This window comes from Orussus abietinus, unplaced genomic scaffold (assembly GCF_000612105.2).
Source record: "Orussus abietinus isolate OABI.00-Male unplaced genomic scaffold, Oabi_2.0 scaffold38, whole genome shotgun sequence".
NCBI classification, from domain to species: domain Eukaryota; kingdom Metazoa; phylum Arthropoda; class Insecta; order Hymenoptera; family Orussidae; genus Orussus; species Orussus abietinus.
In genome coordinates, this window is record NW_019395221.1 from 96,298 (window position 1) to 120,272 (window position 23,975).

The 23,975-nt window shown below is 53.9% G+C and overlaps 1 protein-coding gene across 2 annotated transcripts in view; it reads right to left on the reverse strand.

The window, feature by feature from the left end:
* Positions 1 to 21,828, reverse strand: part of LOC105704261 (homeobox protein cut) — a 116,090-nt gene extending 94,262 nt beyond the window's left edge. For both annotated transcript variants that reach the window (XM_012433326.2, XM_012433346.2), the window contains exon 1: positions 21,210 to 21,828. In XM_012433326.2, the coding sequence (XP_012288749.1) occupies positions 21,210 to 21,317 (108 nt within the window). In that variant the 5' untranslated portion in view covers positions 21,318 to 21,828. The remainder of the gene's footprint in view (positions 1 to 21,209) is intronic.
* Positions 21,829 to 23,975: the final 2,147 nt, after the last annotated feature.

Sequence of the window (23,975 nt, forward strand, 5' to 3'; positions counted from 1 at the left end):
CCGGGCACTCAGGCATAGATCCTACCACCCTGACCTCCGCGTCGTAATCACACGTCAGGACGCATCGGGCGGACCGCCACTTACCCGCCGCGTCGTACGTCCGTCGGAAGATGCGTTTTTGCTCTTCATTGAGGCCCGGACTCGGAGGGGCCAACTATGCGGGCGCTCTTCCATTCTACTCGGCGGAGAGTCGAGTAGACTCGAGTGGCGCGGAGTTAAGCGGCCGAGAGTAGACGCGGAGTCGAGTGGGACGCGCCGACTCGACCGGAGCGATCCGGAGCGGCCCGGTGGAAGGCGCTAAACCGTACTCGGACTCGGCGATAAACTCGACGCCGATTGCTCTTATTATTTCATTAGGGAATAATGAGTCGCAGCGGGAAGTCGAGCCGACGTCAACGCGTTTACGCCGTTCAAATCTAAACCTACGATCGGGGAGGAATAATCCTTCGCGGTTCGAACCGAAATACGATAAACGTCGTATCGTTAGGACGGGACAACTGGATGGGAGTTTTTCGACCGTACAAAGTCTCGTAAACCCCATAAAACTCGTAGCCCTTAATCGATCCGACCCAGCGTCTTATCGCGGCCACCGACAGCCGCGAAATTTACTCCCCCTTTGTTCGGGCCCAAATGTAAAACCGGGGACACGTTCTAATCGCTTTAACATTATTTGTTTACGGCCGTTGAAAACGCGTTAATCGCATTAAGGAGGGGGTCTCGGCGCGTCCTCTCCGCGGAGGCGAGCAACGGAGGCGGAAGATGTTAAGGTGGTCAGGAGACGCGTAGGATATATCTCGAGCCCGCTCGCTCGAAGGTCGTCGAAAACGAAACGCGCCGGATTCGAGACGCCCCCGGCGTCCCCGCGTCTTTAATCCCGCGGGATTAAAGCGAGCGGACCCGACTTACGTCCGCGGGCGCTATAATTCGAGATCAGGCCTGTCCCGTAAAAGTGTCCTCGTCCACCCTCGCCGCGCTGATCTTCTTCTATATGTCGACCGAGCGGCGCGCCCGCGCGCACGAGCACCCGGGGAAACATTGGAAGACCCGCGGCGCAACGGTCTATAAATCCGTTACACCCGACGCCCATCGCTCGTTAACGCACCGCCGCGGGACGTCCCGAAGACGGGAAAACGACCGCGCGGCCGAGCCGCGCCGGGGAAAAAGTATCGCCGGGCTTAATTGCGGCCAAATGTTGCGCTTACGAAGGAAAAGCCGCGCGAGCGAGCTCGACGACGGGGCCCCGATTACTCGCCCCGCGACTTTCGGACCGACAAGTTTTATCGTCCTTATTTTTCGCCATTATTTCTCGCTACCTGGTGGAAGCGACCTTTTCACGCGTCCTACGCTCATTGGACCATCAATCGAGTCACTTCCGCTTTTATCGCGGGCATGTATCTGAATTTTTGTCACGAGCATTTAAATGACCCGGAAGTGCAAGAGGGAAATATCGTCCCCCCTTGAAACGTATAACGCGGTGAAAAATTCTATGTGTCTCCGATTTCGTCGCCGAGATACGAAGTCGCCATTTTGGGTAGCCACACGAGCAACGCGGCCGCGAGGGATCCGCTTAGCGGAGCCGGAACGAAAGCGGGCTAAACGCGGGACGAGAAGTATCAATTTAACGTCACGAAGACCTCGCCGGGGATTATCGGTTTTACATAGACTTATCGCCGCCCCGGAGCGGCGGCGCCATCAGTATTCACCCTGGTGCCAACGCGGAGGTTTCCTCGGAGGAAGTCGGCCCCTTCGCAGCGGGCGCGTTCGCGCGGACGCGTCGAGGCGGGGCGTCGCGGCGTCAAAGGGTGAGCCGCCACCGCGGGGGCACAAAAAAGTCAGGCGGTTTGCTCATTTCGCGCGGAAGGACAAGTCCCTTTCGCGGAACACCGGGCTTCCTGTCCTCGGCTCCTCGAAACATCTCGAGAAAGCGGAACCTCGTTGTAAATCCAATTAGCGGGACTTTCGAGTGCGGCTTTAACCGCGCGTCCCAGTTCCTTCGAGGTCAAGGACTAGGAAGTATTTTTCACTTCGGGTCATTTTCCGTTTGGCGCGCCTCACCCTTTACGTCGCGCCTTCGCCCAGGCGCCACGGATTTTCCCCCGCTTTTGGCACTTCGAGTCGCACCTCGTCGGTCCACTGGTCCAAATAGGATCCTATTTAGATCAGGGACTTGATTCCGCTCGCGAGATTTTCGGCTCCCACCTATTTCAAATGGCAGGCTTGATCTTAATGACCGCACGGAGTTTGGGGAGGAAAGAATGTCGGATCATTGCCAGATATCATTTTGGGACGCGCTAAGGATTGGAGATGATTAATTTTGCATTTACCCCGAATTGAATCTGGCGGATCGGGAACCGTGCAGAGATATTACAACCGGATGAAAATTAATTGTTTGAAAATTTATGACCTCCTTGCTGGACTTTTCGTGGCGGTTTTATTTCACCGAAGCAGTCCGAAACGAAGCAAGGGGCAGATATAAATTTCAGTCCGAGAGCGCTCGGTGCGGCAATAATTGTTACTTTATGCAGGGTGATACGATCGGTACGAACAACAACCGCGTACAAAGTATCAGCCGTTGCAAAGAACTCGACATCCGGCTCAAATGGAGCTCCTGGCGTGCCCCTCGTAATTTTGGATTCATTAGGTTCCAAAGAACCGTTCGAGAGCGCACGTTAAAAAATCGTTTCTTCCTTACGTCTCGCAATAGCGCGATAAATTAATCGTCGTTAACGCTAGATGGCCAGTATCGATAAAAAAAATCATCTATCGCAACTATCTCCAATTATTTAAAAGACTAAGAAAAATGCACAGCTTCAAATTGAACGAAAAAAAAATTACTAGTCAGTTGTAACGATACTCTATGGAACAGGGAACGAGTTGCGGAGACGCCGCTAAACGGCGCTTATCAAATAACTCCGGTGAAACTTTACACATTTCGTTATCACTTTAAATTAATGCATTTTACGTCTCGATGACACTTGACGAACGTCAGTGCTCTGTAATAAAGTTAATACAAATAAGTGTCATCCCCCGTTTTATGGGAATTTGTGATAATTTCGGTCGTTCGACAAGGAAATTTGTCCCCCAACCGGCGGGTCTCGTCGGCCAAAAAAAAAGTCAGGGTCGTCCGTCGATCCGCAACGTAATCGCGTCGCGGGGTAAAGGAACCAGTTTTTTCGACGGCCAATTCTATGCGTCGAAGCCGCGATCCCGCCGTTGCACCATTTGCATTGGATTCTGGCCGCGATCTGCATACCGGGTGTCGTTAAAATTAGGCGCGTTTCTCCCCTCGCGCTCGCACAAGCGTCGAACCTTCGAAAGTGCTTCTAACACCGAGGGTCTTGATATATTACCGAAGCGGCGGTCCGATTGGTCGAAAGCCTCTATCGCGCTCGCAACGGGTATTAATTTATAATCCCAGAGAAAGGGGGACGGGGTGCCCAGAAAAACAAGGAGAGGGGAAGATGGCGGCGGAAGGGCACCCTCCGAGGGTCCCGGGCGTGAACCGGAGAAGAGACGGAATCGACATCGGGGGTGCGACGGGATCCACCCGGATTTATCCCGTCGACGAACCTCGAGAAAAGCTTCTCTTCGGCTATTAAGACCAGAATATCGTCCCTTGATGAACGACCGGGCGCACGAGACACGCACATCCTCCGTCTCCCTCCGATACGTGACCCCGTTCCCTCTTTCTCTTTCGTCAAAGCGCTTTATGCGTTTCGGAAGCTGAAAAACAAAGAGGAGATCCGCGAGCCCCTGTCGTTAAGATAAGGAGGGGCTCTCTTCCTCCGCACCGGAAGTCGGATGCTGCATACGAATCTTCCCTTTTTCGTGCGTCTCTGGGTCATTAAGACCGTTTTCCGTCTTTCTCTCGTCTAAGCCCGACTCCAATAACGAGCCCTCGAGTAAACTTTGCCGAAGCTCGAAGGAAGCGCCAAAGAGTGTATTCTCTTTGCGTTTGCGTCAAGGGGATCGCCGGTAACGAACGCTCAATAAATTTTCAAGTCCACCTCGACTGTGACGAGGTTAAAGAAATTTGGACGGGGTCCATGAACGGGTTCCACGAAATAATCTAATTAAATTTACAACGATATCGATCATTCCGGTAACTAGGTATCTCGTTCTCACTAAACCTATTATAACCCATGCCCTGGAACGAAAGATTTCCAGTCTTAATTAGACCGCTTCTAAACTGTCAAAATCCACTCCCATGATATCGCGCGCGCGCGCGCTCGATTTATCGACAACGGAAATAATCATCCTGTCCGTAACGATAAGCAGTCGGTGCGGTACCGCATAACGTTCGGTCTTCCAGCTTGTACAAGCGAGGAGGAGGCTCCGGCATTCAGGGGCTCCGTTTCTCCTTTAAGCGCTAATTGAATCCACCTGGCTGCATATGCTTATCGCAGGAAATAAATATCAACCCACAAAGAGGTAGGGATTTCATCTACACGGGCCTGCGCTTCTATCGTTCCAATCCCTAGGCAAAATCATCGTAAGTCGAAACGCACATCCAAATACGGATCCAAATCCATCTCTCAACAAAATCCTGCCCCAAACGGACGCTAATTTCCCGCTAAATACGATTTTCCGTGGATCCACGCATCGAAGTCGCGCCTATCCAGCATTGAGTTGCGGTACCGCATAACGTTCGGTCTTTCACATTGTACAAGCGAGAAGGAGGCTCTAGCATTCAGGGGCTTCGTTTCCCCTTTAAGCACTAATTGAATCCACCTGGCTGCATATGCTTATCGCAGGAAATAAATATCAATCCACAAAGTGGTAGGGATTTCATCTACACGGGCCTGTGCTTCTCTCGTTCGAATCCCTAGGCAAAATGATCGTAAGTCGAAACGCACATCCAAATACGGATCCAAATCCATCTCCCAACCCAAATCCTGCCCGAAACGGACGCTAATTTCTTGCTAAATACGATTTTCCGTGGATCCGCGCGTCGAAGTCGCGCCTATCCAGCATTGAGTTCTCCGGCTCGCCGTCGAGTTCGCACCGGCTGGCGCGTTCTCGGGCGACCGGAAGTACGCTCGGGAGCCTCCTGCTTCTTATCAAAGAATACGGTCCCGGACGTGCCGAGCACTGCCATTGTCCACGTCCGAAACCGTCCAAGGCCCCCCGATCGTCGATTCTAATTCCTTGCGAATTGGACGATTTGCCTCGCTCCTCTTCGGACTTCCGAGTCCTCGCGACTCTCCTCGGATAACACGAGGCAGAAGAGTCCGAAGGTGCCGTCTACGTCGTCGCCGAGGTGCCGGACGAGAAAGGGGCGACGCGGGAACGGCGTTGCTCAACAACCCGTGCATACACGCATGCGCACATCCGCGACGCACAACGAAATTCTGCTCCGACTCGCCCGCACCGAGCCGCACGCGTAACTCGTCGATTCTAATTACAAAAGAGGGTGCAATTAGAAAGCGCATTAATTGAAAGCATTTCGCAAAGGTGGGCTTTGCGCAACCGGTCTCGCTCAGGTTGGCCTCCCCCTTTCGGAATCGTTGGCCCTGCGCCGCGACGCCGCCTTTCCGGAGCAGCTCGCCGGAAGACGGAGTCTCAAGGAGAATCGCTCGCGCCGACTTGGACGGATACAGACGGATGGCCGCGCAGCGCGAGTTCGCGTGTGCGCTAAAGATATTGCTACTCAAACTCCCGCAACGGTCCTGGGAGACCGAATCCGCGCTCGTCCGTGGTACCGGGAGAATTGCGGGGAATGCCGATGGCTATTAATTGCCCGCTGAATTATTGAATCGTCCAGGTTGAACGCTAGAAAAATAATTTTCATCCGGAATAACACCGCGAAATAACCATGATGCCATTCATGCTGTAACCATTGTCCTCCAGAAAATATGAAGCAACGATCAAAGAAAATATTAAACTCCAGAATAAAAACTGTTTCGTGTGTGTTCCAATACGCGCAACCATGCAACGTCAACAACGTCTCATCCCATACGATAGGTCCGCGTTCGAACAATGGAACTCTTGCAACCACTGAACCGGAGTAACGTTTGCTCGTACGACCGATGCGAAGTTCACGCGCGGGTGTGTGTCAAAACGTACAGATAGGTACCCGGAGGATTTCGACTCCGGGGTAAGGGCGTGGGGCATTTTCCGCGCACGGGAGCAATGGCGGTACTTCGAGTAGGATACTCGAACGCGGCTAAGATCCAGTTCGTAGGAGGGACTCGCGCAGCCGTATCCATGTACGCGGCCCGATGCACAGATAGCTGCGAGGTGCTCCACTAAGTTATTGAGCGTTGGAATCACTTTGCTTTACGGTTGGCCCGCGCGCGCGTGGGTGCAAGGGCACACGCGGGCACCCGCGTGCACCAGCGCGACTCGCGTAACGCACACGCGAGAAAGCCCGATGCAATCGCTTTACAATTCCGCAACGAGAGCGATCCCCTCTTATCCGCGACTCGAGCGGGTATTCCGCGCTCGAACGTACCGATCGGCCTGATAAATCGTCGGAATATCGGCCGAGAAGACGTCGTTTCAGTTTTACGATTGGCGAGAGTAAAATCGCCGGAATGGACCGCCGTTCCCGCGGAATTCGAGAATGGCGACGTTAGACCCGCCGACGAGGACCACGGGGAGCCGTAATAAGGGGCCTCCGGAGATATCGAGAATCCGCTTCGGATTTTACGGCTGCGCTCTCGAGGTTCGAAAGTCCATTAAGAGAGTACTTTTAATGGACACCGAACAACTAGAGGTAGAACAAGGAATTTTTCGAGCGGCAACCTCGAGTTCCTCCGGCGTCCGCGTGGGATGTTCTCCAGACGCCGCATTAACGCGAACCCGAATGAGTGAGACCAAAACGACGCGTCGAAAAGTCGAGCCACTAGCTGATAATGACAAGTACCGATTCGCTATCGTTCCCAAGTACATTATCGCTCCCAATATAAACGTCCCACCCGTTCCTTCTAATCCCCGTCATTATTTCGTCGATATTGTGGCGTACTCTAATCGCCAACACCGTAAAGATTAGAAAGTTACGAGAGGTTTATCGATCGACGACCTCCAGAGATACGCGCCCGCGATTGGACTGGATTTCCTCCAGAGCGCCGGTAATTAACATCCACGGTGGAAAATGAAACTCCGAAATGGTGATCCATCCAACGAATTACCCTTCCGCACCCAAAGTCCCGTTTGCTTGGGACGAACCTAAATGGGATCTCTGGTATTGTTTCGCTGGAAATTTTTATAAAAGGGCTCAATTCCCCGGTGCATAAAATTCCACATTTCTCGTTTCGTCCCTTCGTTTTGGTTGGAATCGCGCGGAATAGTAACTCCCTAAGGCTTCGGTACCCCCGACGAGGGAAGGCGAATTCTCGTTATGGATTCGCTGTCCGGTCGCGGGGACAGTTCACCAGCTCCAACATTGGCTTTCGCGATTAGCGCATAAGCCACTTTTGGGACTCCTTGACCTCGTGCTAATGGCCACGATGGCAGGTCAGGGGGCAAAGGAACGTAGACCGCAGCGGAACAGGGGGTTACGTACTTACGCGCCCGTTACGGACGCGAATTAGACGCCGAACGCGGCGGAGGGTCCGCGCGAGCTCTGCGGCGTTGCGGCTAGCCTGGCTGGCTGAAATTGCGGCAACTTTTCGCCCGTGATAAAGCGATTCGGCGAGATGGCCCTGGACGGTAGTTAGGCGAGACACGAGACGGCCATACGAGCTCGGGCCGTTATCCTGTTTACGTGGGGCAGTAATTAAGCTCGTTTCCGGGATTAGAAGTGCTTCCTGCCGAGGTGCAGCGGAGTTTTGACTTCCGCCCGATCGCCGCCCGGTCGGGCACGCTCGAAATTTTCTCGCCCTCTCCCGAATCCCTAAGCTCGAGCGGAGAGGATCCAGGCAAATTCAATTCCGCCCTGGATCCGGCACGGATGACGCGTCTAACTAACGGGGAGGTCTCTTCGGCTTTCCGTGCCAAATGGAGCTCGAATCTGAGATTTCGTTCAACTTTTGGGAAGTACCTTTAGCCGCGACGTCGATCTTCTTGGATTATCGTCGCGTGACGTTTTCGCTGCTGGCACTTCCGCCAACACTTCCGTTGAATCGCGTCCTCTCGACGGTTTTGTTAGACAGTGATTTTGGAGTCAGGTAGAGAAGGCAAGCGACGAGGCGTTTGAGACGGGAAGAGGGATTTTGCGTTTCTTTGCCCTCTTTCGGCGACCTCATCTCGAAACGACGCCGGTTACGTGGCGTCCACCCGGTCCCACCAGACACTCGGATCGACATAGACTTTAGGACGGCCCGATCGGGACATATCGCGGACAATTCGCGTTACCGAGCCGGTCCTAAAGTGGTGACGCAACTGCGAACGGGACCCCAATAGGTCGAGATGAGAGCCATTGTATGGCAATCTTATAATTTAGACAATCACCGATCAATTGAATGGGCCTTTACTACTTGCCATACACGCTGCGCGGCAGCTACGCGGAGCGAGTGAATGATGAATGAATGAAGGGACAGACGAATGAATGGACAGATAGTTGGCTCGGCTTAAACGTTCGTAAATAACCGACGGACCGCTTCATTCAATTACTTTCAATCGCTTCGAGCCAATAGATACAATTTAAAAATCCCGCGTGCACTTGACAATACCCGTCTCTATCCGCCTCTCGGTGTTCCTATACTGTTTTCCCTCCACCCACGCATCTCTGGCTTGCCCTCCCCGGTCCCCACCCGTCTCTGTCCTTCCACCCCCATCGGATCCCGGTATCCATCCGTCTCTCTCTTTCGTTTCCATCCCCTTGGACTGCGGTGGACGCACCTGTTCATGCCCCATCTACGTCCCATCCGCACCCCGTCCCCTCATCGGAAACCTCGGCTTTGTCGGCGGAAGAGACTCGGGAAAACGAAACGTCCCCGCCTGACGACTAATGGACGCCGATTGGTACCGATGGCCTTAGGTCATATCCACCGACGCGTCACGTCCGCGCGAATTTGCATGCGTAAAAAAGTGTCGCGGCAGCGTTTGTCTCTCATCCGTCCGGGTCCGATTTGCCTTGACTACGGCTTGTCGACCAATCGCCGTTGCCTCTTGCCCGTAAGTCGTTCGATTGGCCTTGACGCTGGCAATTAATAATTAATGCGGTTTCCTCCCGATCCGAACGTGCCGCAGGATGGACAAGAGCTGGAAATAATCGTCGACCTGGAGGGTCTCGCCGCGAGTGGCCGTTTCATAAAACGGACCCGCGGACGAAAGTAAAGTCCGCCCATTCGCCACGATTTTAGCAGAAAATTTCTGTCGATGAGATGCTTTATCCGATCAACGGGGCTTCCACGCGACCGATATCCAGAGCTCGGAGCGGGACGGAAGTAATTGCCAACTCGGTGGGTTTCGTCGTGAATGGCCGTTTCGTAAGACGGCCACGACTCTAATTTTCGTCCATCCATTGACCACGACCGGATGTCGCAAATCGTACCGATAACGCGACGGAGAGTTCGATCGGCTACGACGCCGGCAATGCGGATTTCTCCTGATTTCGACGCACGCTCGTACACGGACGTACACGAAGTGCGCGGTACGGAAATAATCGCTGACTCGACCGACCCGCCGTGAATGGCCGTCTCGCACGTGCGACGACGGCTACGCGAGAAGCGTCGTTTTTCATCAATCGGTTCTTCGTGAATGACGTGCCCACGTGTGATCGATCGCCGCGCTCGGGCTCGAAATGACACACCGTCGAGCCTACTATCGAACTCGACGATTCTAGCGATACCCGAGAGCCGAGCGATCGCTGCCCCGCACTTCCGCTCGTTATCGAGGTGCCTCCAGTTAATCAACTCCATCCGTGGTTAATCGAGGGAATGGTCCAGTGATTTTCTCTTTTTATTATCTCTTTTTCCCTTTCCTTCTTTCCTTTCCGTTGACGCGGTCAATGGAAGGATCGCGTGCCATCGATGCCAAAACGCACCGAAAAATGTCAAGAAGAAATTTCACATACCTCGTGATTCATAATTAAATAAGTTACTTATAGACCTTCCCTCGCTGCAATTCTTAGAGCGTACATCGTGAAGGTCTTAAAAAATCGTTAAATTGTAAACATTAAAAAAAAAAATTTTCTTTCTTAACATTACCAACTGATCAACGCGCCTTAAAATATCGATTTACGGTGATTACCATTACAGGCAAGAAGAGATAAACGACTTCCACCGGGAAGTGACCCATTCGTATGAAATAGCGAGTTCAACGATGTCAACCTATTTCTCGACACGTCTCGCGCCGAAATTAATTCTCTAGTGTTCCGAATCGAGGAGATGTCTTTTGGACTTGGCAAATGCATGTCGGGAGGGATGACGCCCCAGGAATGTGAGAATTTCTGGATCCCGTGCGCCCTCTCGGCACCTCCGTCCCTCCAATGGCTCGTTGCCGAGAAGCGGAGGGGTCGAGAAGCGAAGGAGGGAAAAGATCGACAAGAAGGTCGGTCGAGGACCGATGAGCAGCAGTCGCATGATTACGTTAAGGCAGACGCCCGATAGACGCCACGCCGACGGCGTGCATATTCATGCCGCGGCCGCTAATTGGCGATACGATGACTATTCATGATTTTCGCGATTTTCAATAGGCATTACTTGATACGAGGCCGGGCCGGGAGCCGTGACCGGCCGTGCACACGTGTCACGCGACTCGCGCGCCGTGTGTCTCGAGTGCACGCACTCGCGCGCGTAACTCCGACGAGGGCCGAAAGCTCCTCGGACGAGAGGATCCTCGGCTACGAGACATGTAAATCACGTTTCCCCCGGTAATTGCTCCTCCGCGCCTCCGCGCCTTACAAAATCCCTCTTTTCGCGGTGTATCTGCCGATCATGTAAAGCAGCTCGATATCTGTCTATAATTGCACATTGTCGGACATAAATCCGAACCGTATCGCGTAAGCGTCGGTAAACACGCGGGAAGCATGCAACTAGCTCGGCCTCTGAGAACGAAAATTATTAACCGGATTATTAACCGGCTAATGAAGAACTGAAATTACTCAAGCCGGGTATACCCAGGTGACCATTCGCCGTCCGATGTCGAAATTAAATCCTGACAAATTTTCCACGCGGCGAAACGTCCTCGCTCGAGTACTTTCTCTAGGTATCGCGAATTTAACTCACGGCTCGATATTTTGAATTCCAGGGGAGGCGATTATCCTATTTATAAGGATAATTGCGAGGGGCTACTTTGGAAGCGACCGAGAGCGGCGGGGACGTTATTTGCCACGTGTTTGTACCCCAACTCATCATCTCGAATCTCCAAACTCCGGGAAGACCGCAATCAATTTATCCCGAGGGAAGGTTGAGTAAAATTTCCAGAGCCGCGAGACTGGCATCGGGGTGAAATGTGCAGTCGAAGTAGCGGAGGGAAGAGACGGAGAGGATCCAGGAGACAGCGCGGGCTCGTAAGTTTGAGAAACGAACGGTTACTCCTGGTCAGTACGATCGCCCCTTGTAAATCGCCGCGACGACTAGCTTCGTTTGTGCGGAGCGTGCCTCGAGTTTATTTAGACCCTCGGTTTACGGCTCACTTTGAATTCACTTAAGCGGAATCGCTCCAGGAATCCCCCTAGGGTTTCGAACGATGCGAGATCATGCCGGGAATCGGGATTTGGATGCTCTCCAAGCAAACTTCGCTTCGCCGATGATGCCCAAAAAAGAGCGGGCAACTTTTGCTAAATGCTCTTATCGATCCCGGCACCGAAAATGCCGCTCCGACCCCTGGCTCGAATTTCGAGGTCTATTTGCGACCGGTGGCCCCGACACCCTTGCGCAATTCCCAATGTCGTTGAAGATGACATTATTCCGACAAGAATGAATTTGCGAACGAACTGCGAAGAGTTTTTCATTATCCGCTACGTAAACGGGAGGACACGGTGGCGGCTCAAATTCCTTCTGTCGAGCGAGGTCTTCGTTTCGATTGAAATAAAATTTCGTTCCGCTCGACATATAATAAAAATCATGGAAAGATTAAGTCAGCTCCGAATGATTCGTTGAAAATCAAGTTCTCGATAAAAAACATCCAGCTCCCTTTAATCAACTAATACTGGCTAATTTAATTAAACGCCCTCAATTGGGGTAATATCGTAATTGGTCTAGATTCCATTAAAGTTAATTGCAATTAGCAGAATCGACCAAATTTAAAGGACTGAAATTAACTGGACTTCGCGGAAAATACTAATTCTTCCTCGCACTCATGCTCGCGTTCTTCGCCCAATTACCGGCAGAAATCCGCGGAGCAACGCCTCGCCGAGGAGAACCATCCGCGGATTCCGAATACCATATCCGTTTCGTATCATCGCCTCGCTAACAAACGTCATCTCCTTTTTGACGGCTCCGAGGTCGGAGAAACACAGAAGCGACCGACAGGCGCGATATCCCGGGCGCGGCGAAATCGTATCAACCGAGCGAATCCCTGACCTCTAAAAAGCTCTGGAATTATTTTTCCGGCCGGTCGGACGAGACCGATTACCGGACGAAGGGGGGAAAAACAAAGCGAGAGCGCGACCGGACAAACTAGGTGGGCAAAGCGGACGCCGCGGAGAGGAATAATATTCCGAAGCGGCGCAGCGCGCGCGGTCACGGAAGCGTCAGGGTGGACGTACACGCGTGTAAAGGCCGGCCGGCCGTCGGCGGTTCGGGGGAAAGGGAGAGAGAGAACGGGAGAAAGAGAAAGCACGGAGAGGCCAAAGTATCGGGGTGTTCCCGTGCCAAATATTCGTACGGTGCGGTCGCTCGAACCGGAAGGTCCGCGGTTCGCGACCCTCGCGCGGCTCGCGTGCCCGGCGCATCTGTTGCACGCGCACGCACCCGCAGGAGCCCACGCGGGAGCCCGCGTGCACGCGTGCGCGCGCAAACACGCGCGAGTCTTGCGGCCGGCTAGTGCCAATTTGCCGTTTGGCCTCTCGGCCGCTCGCTCCCCCTCCCGGCCCGATCGCCGCGGCATCTCGCGCTCTCTATCAACGAATTAGCGCCGGGCGCATGTGCACCCGTGCTAACCTCGCGAGTTTATGGTTTCGGCGCGCGCGCCCCCTCGCGACGTCCCCAGGTACGGATGCCCGTGCGGAAATTAATCCCGGCTAATTCGGGCCTCCCGAATCCGTTGATCCGGCCTTTGCGGTGCCGCGAATAGAGAGCGGCCGAACTCGAGACCGAGGTGCGTTATAATATCTTCCCCCAAATGCAACCACGCGGTAGGACGAAGTAAACGCGAGAGATGTCGTCGAGGTTAAGGGGAGCCGATCCTCGGGTACGTCCCCTAAACTCCCTACGTCCTCCAAGAGACCCGGGAAGGGTTATTGCGGAAAGAAACGAGAGGTGTTATTTTAAACTCTTCCCGCACCCGAAAAGTCTCCTCGGTGTATGGAAATAAATTTAAGAGCACTCGCCACGTTGATCGCCGCGACTCGAGCGTCCGGATGAATGCCCTTAAAATCGTCGATTTCGCGAAGTCCGACCAGGAGGGGCATCTCCGCCGTGCCAAGTGCTGTCGCGCGGCCGCTGGTCTGGCGCATCCGTGCGCTCTCGGCCACCTGACCGTGTGCGTCCGCACGCACGCACGCACGCACGCACGCGGGCGCGTCGGCCCACCGGTGCCAAATTACCGTTTCGCCTCCCGATCCCTCGTCCCGTCTTCCTTCCCCCGTGTCCGCCCGATTCTCTCCCGGTCTCCCTCGCTCGCGTTCTGCCCACAAATTAGCGCCGGGCGCATACGTCGCCGCGCTAACCTCGGGAGTTTATGGTTTCGGCACGTCTGCGCCCTCTCGCGGCCTGGCCAGGAACGACGCCCGGAGGAAACCGATACCCGGCGATTCGGCTCGCGGGTCTCGATATCGGGCTTCTCGGGCCGCGAGCGATCGATGCCCGACGAATTGCCGGTTTCGCGACTTTCGACCACGAGAGGCACCTCGCGACCTATCGAGACTCCCCGGAGCCGCTTTCACTCCGTGCCTCGGGTATCGAGCGACTCGAGAATGAAATTCCGCCGACGTGGATGACGAACCTACTAAGCGGAGTGCGGCGAAACCGTCCCGATCGGCGATACTCCCTCGAGGCCCGGGGCAAGGAACGAACGTTCCCGACCCTTCTCTCCTCGCACGTGGCATAATAACGAAGGGCGAGTGCTTCGCTTCCCGAGCTGCATTTCTGCCACCCCTGGATTTTAACGTCACCCCCCGGAGATCGCGTTACGTTAAAAAATCTGGAAACGTGAGACCACCTCTGGTATAGTCTTTCGCGCGTTTAAACTCTTCAAATATCAAAGATGCGTAGCAGGTTCCTGGCCCGATGCGCGACCGCGTGGTTCGTGTCTGGGTCCAAACCTCGAAACGCATCAGATTTTCGTCGGGTAACGTAATCACGACCCGTGGTACAGGAAGCAATCCTTAACCCTAGGTTTACGGACATTTCTTATATTCCTACCTCTACGGACCCGCGTCAATTTCATGAAAATGACCTTCGATATATACTTCCCTCGTTAAATGGATGCGAGCCAGTACACGTGGTAAAAGAAAGATGTGGACGGGTATTGTCATTTTCTTCATGAAATTAACCTTCGGGTGGGCAAACCTTAACCCCTTGCACTACTTTGACGAGTCTGCCTCGCGATAAAAATGTTGGACCAAACGTAACCATCACGAGTCAGACTCGTAATATCAATTTCGGATTAAAAAAAAAAATTGTCCTGTACTGCAAGCATCTTTCCTCGGCATTTCGGCCGACTTTGAAAATTGTCACGGATCACGTGGGCCGAGTTAATTAGTAAGGCAAGGGGTTAACGGTGCCCGATCTTCCGTTCCCGATATTTGGTAAACCCTCGAGACGAGACGGCAAGGGACCGCTTCGGATCGCCCCCGGTTTCGGTTTTCCATCGGTTTCCCCAGGAGGCGGAGAGTCCTCCGGAGAAGAGGGGCATCGAGGGCACGAAATCGCGGCCCGAGGCTCGCGAGGAGGAGGAGGAGAAGCAGGATCGTGAATTCTTCTCAGGTGTCGGACCCCTGCAAAGCATCCGACACCGGGGGCCGGAGGCCGGTGATCGATAAGCATCGATACCGGAGATCCCCTCGACTCGGGCCACCCTGGTCGCCGGAGTCTCGGCCGGTAGTAAAGTATCGCGGGACCGGGCGCGTGTGTCGCTTATTTTTAGAGTGTGGGTGAATCACTGTTTGGCCCGCACGACACATCGGGCCAGAAGAGAGAGAGAGAGAGAAGGAGCGAGAGAGGAACGGCGGTAGCTCGGCTCGGGACGAGTCGGCTTATACGCGCGCCTCCTCTCGCTCGAATCTCTTATTTCAGAAATAACGCGCGGGCCGCATTAATAATCCCTATACGCGCCACCGAACGATCCCGCCGAGATTCAGAACCCGATGTTAAATCTCCGAAGGAAGGCCCCGTGTATACGTATCGCCCGAAATAGCCGGTGGAAACATCGGAAACGACGCGTCCCCGACGCCTCTTTTCCCGGACGTCTCCTCTCGGAACTCCTTTCCGCGGGTGTCGCGTTCGGTTTTCCTCCCCGACCGCCGGCCTTCGGGAAAACTCGGTTATTAATAGCCCGGCAACCACCGGGACGCGTCCTCGAGGCCGGAGGATCAGGTATTGACCCCTTACCTCGCGACCGACTTCAAAATCGTCGCCCGAGTCGCAGGCATCTACAGGGATAAGCTTCGACTTCTCCAGTGAAATCGATACGACGTCGATGCGACCACTGACCCGCAAATCGTTAACCGATCCGAAGTTTCCGCGCAGACAAGATTTACGCAAATACGCGAGGCATCGCGACGTTAAACTCCGTCCGAGAGTTCCATCGATAATCGATAGCGACGTCCTTCCGGCCGGATGCGATGATCCGAACGACGCTTTATTAAACTACTCGGAAAGTGCGCCCTCGCGGCAAAGGCATCAGTTTTCAAGCAAACGGGGCATCTAACCATGCAGCAGTTTTCTTTTCCCTACATTTTACGAAACGTCCAACGAGAACGGTGCAAAAAAATAATAATATCGGCTTAAGATGAGAATTTCAAGAATCTCCATTTTTTTTTCTTTCTTTAAGGTCATCTCATCCCAGTTCCTCGTCATCCACCTTAAAGTCGAGCATACGCGCCGTTCCGTCCCTCCGAGCGAAGATCATTGCGTCATTTGTCGAAGCGAAATGACGGGGATCCGTTTCTCAAATCTTCGCGGTACCCCCGCCGAGAGCGAGAGACGCGATTCCGCGGCCTCGCGGAGGATCCTCCTATTTCGCTCGTGCGCGGAGTGACGGGCTCTCGGGCGCGGCCGTCGCGGGACTCGTAAACGCACGCGGCGACCTCCTCCGGCGCACTCCCGTCTGGAGGTCTAGACCGGTCCTGGACTAGACCAACGAGCCGGCGCATCCGAAATAAGCCTCTATTCTATTTCGAGGTCGGCACGCCGCGATACGTTCCCCCTCCCTCCCCGACTCTCCGTCTCGCTCCGTCTTACCGGCGGCACCTCGGTCGGGCCGGCTCCCCCCTCAGCCCCCCCCCGGCTCACGGGAGCATCCGTCGGTGCTCCTCTCGCCCCTTACGAATGCCCCACCTCCGTCTCTCTCGTGACTCACGGAGCGATAGGTCGACCTCGGCGGGTGTCGCCGCCACTCGGGGATTTCGGGAACCGCGGACGAGATTCCCCCCTCCCGCGGGCTCCTCGTGGCGGCGACGGCCGGTGAGTGGGCGGAAGGGCCGGAGGGGCGGAGGAAGAGGGGGGGCTACGAGGGAGAGAGCCGGAGCGGTGGTGGGAGAAGGATGGAGCGAGTCGGCCCGGCCCGGTGGCGGGAAAACTTTTGTCCATTCACGGCTGGCTTCGTCCTAATTGAGAGCGTCGGCCGTCTCGGGGCCGATTCGGGACTTTTCGGGGACGCGCTCCCTCGTCGAAGGATTTTCGGAAAATGCACCGACCGTTTCGAGGCGCCGGAGCCGATCTCGGAGAACGCCGCTTCCCCCGCCGGGAGACCGTCCTAGCGGCCCCCGACTTCATTCACGATTCGACTGGAATACCCGCGCGCCACTGGGCGGGACTTTAGCGCGGTTCGTGGCGCTCGGGACCCGCGTGCGCACGCGTGCCGCGCACGGCGCCGGCCGCGACGTCAACGTGACTTCCGCTCCGCGAGCGCGCCGCGTGCCGCCGAAGTTCGCGACCGGAGCTCGGCCAGTCGGCGACCGCTCGGTGGATGGCGACGGTCCCTCCTTGACATCTGCCGCTTGTCCGTATCGCGAATCGCCCTTTATCCGCCCTTGTTTTTCCGGATCGATCCCGGCCAGGGATCTTCGACGTCGAGGACCCTAATTTGCCGACTCGCTATTACACGAGATTAGAAATCTAACGACGAAATGAAATAAAACATCGCCGTTTTACTTTAAACCGGTGGAAGGTAACCGTGCCCCAGTTTATAAAACGTCGCGAATAGTCGTGCCTTTTAACGCATTCGCGACCGCTGACGTGAATTCACGTCTTTTCAAGTTCTGTTCCTGGTTGCCGCTGACGTGAATCATGTCCATAACGATACACGATACATGCTTGCGGCATCCAGTTTCGGAATTTCATTATTTTCGCCGGTACTCAGTACTTGAAACGGGAAAAATTTGCCGGTCGCGAATTTGTTAAGCATTACCCCTCTTAATGCTTGCCCGAGATCTGGGCATCCCTTTCACGTGACCGACAAGATGCATGCTTGGGGAACTCCGGGATCGGTGCCACCCTTCGATCGAGTTCAACGAGGAATTAGACGGCGCCGGGAAGTTTACCCTTCATTCGTCCAGTTTTCGGACGGGCGAAAAGAGTACGCGAGGCGCGGGGCGGTGATGACGTCACCGGGCGAATCGCGCTAGTCGCGTCGCGGACGTAAATCGATCCTCGAAGACACGTCCCGGCCGAAGGACAGACTTATGGTAATGCTCGGCCTGACTGACGGATCGGAGAACTAACCCGGGTGAATTGCGCAGCTAGCGGCTCCCGTGGGAAGAGGATGCACGCAACCAGAGCCAATGCACTTGCCGCACACGAGCGGTGCCAAATCGCTTTTATTTTCTCTTCCTTTTCGCCCCTGCCCCCCTCCTTCGTCTTCGGAGGTCCGCGTCCTCTTCCGCCGACCCCCTCTGTCCGCCGTCTTCATCGGTTTCCAGTATTCCTCGCTCCCTCGTTCTGGCTCGTCAACCTCTCTCTTTCCTTTCTTACCAGACATCGATCCCCCTTTTTCCTTCCCAGAATTCGTTCGGCGTCGCAATATTTATAGAAGCCGATACGGTCTCGGCATCTCCGCCGACGAATTGTTCTGCACGGCCCGAACCGATCGGATGAGAGAGAGCGCCTCCGCCAAACCGGAGTCGCGGAAAAACGATCGACCGATCGCCCTGATTTTCTATCCCGGGACTTCTGCCGCGAGTATCAATGAATTATCTCGAGAACCTTAACAGGAACTGGCGGAATTCCTTCGTCGTTTAAATCGGATACCCGAAGTAGGGGTACTCGAGGAATTATGACTAACCGGCGTGATATATATCACGTTTCGCCTTCTTGACGTTCCTTTCAATTACTAGACGCGCATACTGTGCTCGTTTTCTTATCTCGCCGAACTTCGTTTTCAGGTATCGATTAAAAAACATAAAAAGTCATTCTTAACAAGTGACGCGGTATAGTCGGGTACTGCATTAAATTCACGTGTATATGTTTGGACGGGTGTTTACCGTCTCTGATAAAACTTATTGAAAGTAGTTTGGCTTTTACTTTCCCTAAGAGCTACTCTTATCGGAACACTCCGGGAGTACTTCCCTTTTCCTGAATAAATTATCCTCGGCCAAGCCATCGGCGCGATTATGGAACTATGCGAGCTCCAAACAATCCCTACCGGCGTGCGTTATAACCGGCACCGCGCGGACCTCGTTTGCACGTTGTTAACCAGGGAGTATTTTATTGGAAACGAGTAGTCGAGCAATATAACGAGCTCGAGCGAGTACGGTCTGGTATTCTTTCCTCGCCGAGATTTTCTCCTACCCGGTTGCGATCGCTCGACATGATCGACCAGTGGAAGAAACGACGAATTCGCGAGGCGAATATCCCGTATAATAATATAAGACGACGACTTGGGAACACACTCGAATGAGCGAGGAAAAGAATCGACGAAGAGATCTCAAATATTGGATTATTAGAATACTGAGGTACAACCAACTCCTTCGGTTCGCCTTTCCACTTATAGTACTGCGGCGGTCATAGCATATATGTTATCAGAAGTTCTCACAGACTTGAAAATCAGAAGAACGTGCCAGGTTCCCCTGAGCATATTTCTAGGACATAGCGATGGAAGCCGTGATCGGTGTCAATAATAAATACCGATGGGTTCTCTTCCATCCCTTTGACGATTTGATCAAGTCCTCGGGAAGCTCCACCAGGAGGACCCGGTACCGTCGAAAAGTCAAAAGTAGGAATTTCCCCAACACCGACAAGGTTTCAGGGGTTACCGATTCGGCAACAATTCTTGTTCCTCATTTATGCCGCGTAATTGGTATAAAGACGTCTAGGCTGTCAATTAGAGCCGAATGTCAGAATTCGGCGTGCTCCACGTACCCGACCCGGCAGAGGAGGCGAGCCGCGATAAGGAGCCAGGAATCGGTATCGAATTTTAGAACGGCCCTCAGCCATCGAGCCCGACGATCTTATAAAGCTTCGGGGATATCCTCAATTATTTAGGACGTATTCGGGGGTAGCTCGCAAACGGCGCTTAATTTCGCCCGGTTTGGGCGCAGTTGACTGTACCCCCGCAACGGAGCCTTACCTCCCCGAGAGGCAGGGGTAGGGGGAGGTTCGAAGATGGAAGACGGAAGACGGAAGAATCCGTGCCTCAAAGGTTCATCGACTTCGACCCCTCGCCTCGATGCACTTGCACTTGCACCCGAACCTCAGGATTTCGAGTAAAGCGAGATCGCTGATGTCAAGAATCACGCCGCTCGTTAGAACTTCCCAAAGTCGATCTTCCCTCGTGACTTTCGCAAAGGACCCCTCACCTTTTTTACTTAATTAAATTGGCTAATTAATCGGCTGCAATGGCTTCGAAGAAATGATCCGAGCTAGGCGGGAAACCATTCCGTGCGTCGTGAGTGCACGCCTGGTCGAACGACTATGTCGCTCTAGCGACGAGGGCTCTTGTGGATAATTGAGCGTCATTGAAACAACCGCACACAAGACCGACGTTACGCGGTGTCGCCAATTATTTCGGAGTTTAATTATTTTGTAACTTGCGGTCGCAAGGTGTTGCGGGATGTTAGAACGAAATTCTGATTACCCGGCGATTATGGAAATTCCATCGCGTTCCCCGATATTTGATCCGTTCCCCCAACTCCTGCACATTAACTTCTTCGCAAGAATTTCACTTCCTGGCCGGCGATATTTTTGCGATATTTTTGCGATATTTTTCACGATTTATACGGGGATAAAAGTGTGAAACCCTTGATCTCACAGTTGATGAAAAAGTAAGGAAACGACGTGGAACTTGTCCCTCGTTTGTCACAAAAACCTCAATGGCATATTTTTCTTTTTTAGAAATGCAAATCCCAGTAACGATTATCACGACCAGGAAACGCCATATTTTATAATCCACTGTAAATGAATCATTACGTCTAGAATAGTAACCGTTGTTTCCTTCAAAGACGACATAAGAGATAAGTGATTTCACCTGACATTTAATGAACCAACAACGTACATCGGCAATAACTCGGACTCGAAAAGTATGAGAATCTTTTCGGCGACTTTTTAAAATACGCGTCAACGAGGAACTCAGTTTGGGTCCCTTCGCGGATGGATTTCAAAGACTCATCCAGGGAAATGCACCCACATCCTATCTTCTACGGACTCTTCGGGGTCAATCGATCGACCTGCTAAAGGAAAAAAAAAAAAATTAATTTCTCTCCCACTTAACCGGATCACCGTCCAAATCTGTCCTCTCGCCCCCCTACGAGCCCTTTGAACTCCTTCCATCGCCTCCGCGAGGCAGTCAAAATATTCCCAACGCATCTAATTTCCCATCGCGGTGGCCCGGTCTCAAGCGGAGTTAACACATTTTGCAACACGAACACCCCACAAGAGCGACCACGGACCTCTACCCCACATTCCGCGTCCTAGGACCGACCACGAGACGTCACCCGGCACCCTTCGTCACCTCCCGCGAGCGTTCCTCTCCACCTGTCACCGCGCCGTCGAGGTCCTTACCTGTTGCCAGAACTGGGCGAGCAGGTAGATCCTCTCCTTCTTGAAGAGCCAGTCCATGGACTGCATGGTCTGGAGGTCGAGCGCCTTGGCCTCGGCCGAGGCCTGCATGGCGGCGCCGAAAGCCGGGGAGTCGAGGCAGTCCGGCAGGGGCTGGTGGAGGACCGCGCTGACCGAGGAGTTGGTGCCGGCTAGCAGGTTGGCGTGGTAGACCGTGGCGGCGGGGGCAGCCGCATCCTCGGCCCCCTTGGAAGCCAGTAGCTGGGCCCCGATCGGCGCTGACGGCCCCTGGAGCCCCAGTGACGAAGCCACTTTGACGGCTTCGAGGCTCCCCGTCGGACCCGAAACCCACTCGGCTCACCTGCGGCCCCCGCACGCGGCGGCGGGGCTCGCGTCGAGGCGCGTCATGGTTCCTCTCGCGTGGTCGTCGCACCGCACGGTCCGGTTACTCGGTCGCTGCTCGGGCCGCCGTCGACGTCCCGGCATAGGGCGCGACGCGCTCGCTCCTCCACTGCGCGCCCCGCGGGCTGACACTTCCGACACTCGAGTAGACCGCGTCGCGGGCACCGGGCGCGCGATTGGCGCGGAGCGGGCCAATCCGGGCGCCGCTCCGGCCGCTGGACCGCCGGCGGCTCGTCCGTCGGCGGGTCGGAGATGCGTCCGTCCGGCGTCGGGCGCGCGCCTCGAGTGGGTGCTGGGGCCTGAGCGCCGGAGGGCCGGTCGCGCGCGGGCGAGCTCGAGGGAGAAAGAGACCCGTCCTAGCAGGCTCCTAACCTGAAACTAAGAGCCGTCCAACGGATGATGCGATGCCTGGAGGAGGCGCGACGCCGCGGAGGGGATGGGCGGGCGCCGCGCCCGGCGGTGGGAGAGCGCCGGCCAACCGGCGCCCGGCGGCCATCCCCACCGGCGCGTCCGCCGCGCCGAGCTACGCCGCCCGGTCAGGGCGGGGGTAGGCCCGCAGGGGTGGGGGCGCCGAGGAAAGAACGGAGGCTGGCTAGGTGGTCCCTCGGCCTAGCGGATCTCGTATTTTCTATCCCCCGACGATCGAGATGCCTAGCCCTCCCGCCCTTTGCCCACCCCGGCTTGCCAATCGCTGGCTTTTTCCTCCGAGCCCTTGCCCAACAAGCGACGGACGAGATCGGCCGCCCTGGCGAACCGGGGCCAGCCTCCTTCCGCGCCCCGACCTTCCTTTTCGATGGGTCGCTTCGATGAGATTCCGATCGGCCGAAGGGTGCGATTTTCTCCCGGGGGTGGAGGGCGCGTACACTTTTTCTCTCCCGACACCTATTCTGCTTCTCGTTGCGAGATCGATGTCTTTTCGCGATTACGTCCAGGAGAATGAAGAGGGGTGCTTAGGCGTCGCGGTGACAGGTACGGTAATTAAACCGATTTTGCTATTTTCTTTGCATCGTGGATGAAATCGTCGCGGAGACTGTTATGGGAATTGTATGGGTCGCGGACGTAGGAATGTAATTCTTCTATTTCAACCCTGACGTAAGATATTTTTGGTTCTCATTGATATCAATTTTACAACTGTAAAGGTGAAATTTTAATTTATTGCTGACAATCGAAGAACGGTAATTACCGTACCGTTGGGACAAGGGACCACTGTTAAATATTGTCCTTATAATCTCGGTTTTGGAATAACTTGAATTCGTGTATTCGGGAGAAATATCGCACCCTTTTGCTTGGGAATTATTAACGTTAATTGTTAGCGATTAGTTTACGTCCTAGTTGAGGATCTGCCGTAAATTAATATCACCGTTCATTTTATATAAAACGATTTTGGACGACTCTGCGACTCTTAAGCATGTCATAAACTGAAATTCTAATTAGGAAATATAGGACGGTGCGATTTCTTGCGCGACCGCCTATGATAACACCTCCAAATAATGGTTTTTCTAAGTTTGAACTTAAAGAAGCGTCGTATTTATATTGGAAAACGTCGAGGGTTCGACTATGAAAAAATAAAAAAAATCGAGTCGAGGGCACGCGCGCGTTGGTAATTGTCGAGAGAAAAGGGTAGCCGTATGAATGTCCTCCCTAGGTGTTCGAGCACTTTGCACTTTTCGAAACGATAAATGACCAGCTAGAGAGAGAGAGAGAGAGAGAGGGAGAGAAAGGGAGAGGCGGGAGTGCAAGAAAGACGGGGAAGGGGGGAGTTTTAGAGCAATTTTGAATTAACTCCGGCTCAATATTTAGATTACACCTGATAAATAATAGACGATAAATATTTTGTATCGAAACATTACTTGAACTACTCCGACTTCAAGTATACCGATGAAAATTCATAAGCATCGGAATATTGCGGCCATGCATCTAGTCATGCCATTTAAACCAGTTAACCATGTTTAGCGTTATTTTACAATCGCACGATTAATTTCATATCAGTTCTTAATGCACTTTATTATCGTAATTAATTTTTAGATTAAAATCAATCAAATCATTCTATTACATTGTTTGTTAGTAACCTTGTCGTCGACCGCATAGTGTAGGTCGATTAATTTTTCACATCTTTATTTACCGATTGGTGGGAGTTCTCGCGAACACGACACTTTACGGTGTAACGAGAATTATCCGCGGTGACGACGAAAGCAGGAGTGAAATTTTAACGAGGGAGACCCCGTATTCCCTTATTCCCGTGTTCCTGGTATCTATCGCTAAATGATAGGTGATGTCCCGCGAATGTCGTACCTATTCGGCGCATACCTGTCCAGATGCAGGGGGAGGAAAAGTGCGCACCTCTTCTGCGAGCCAATCGCGAGCACT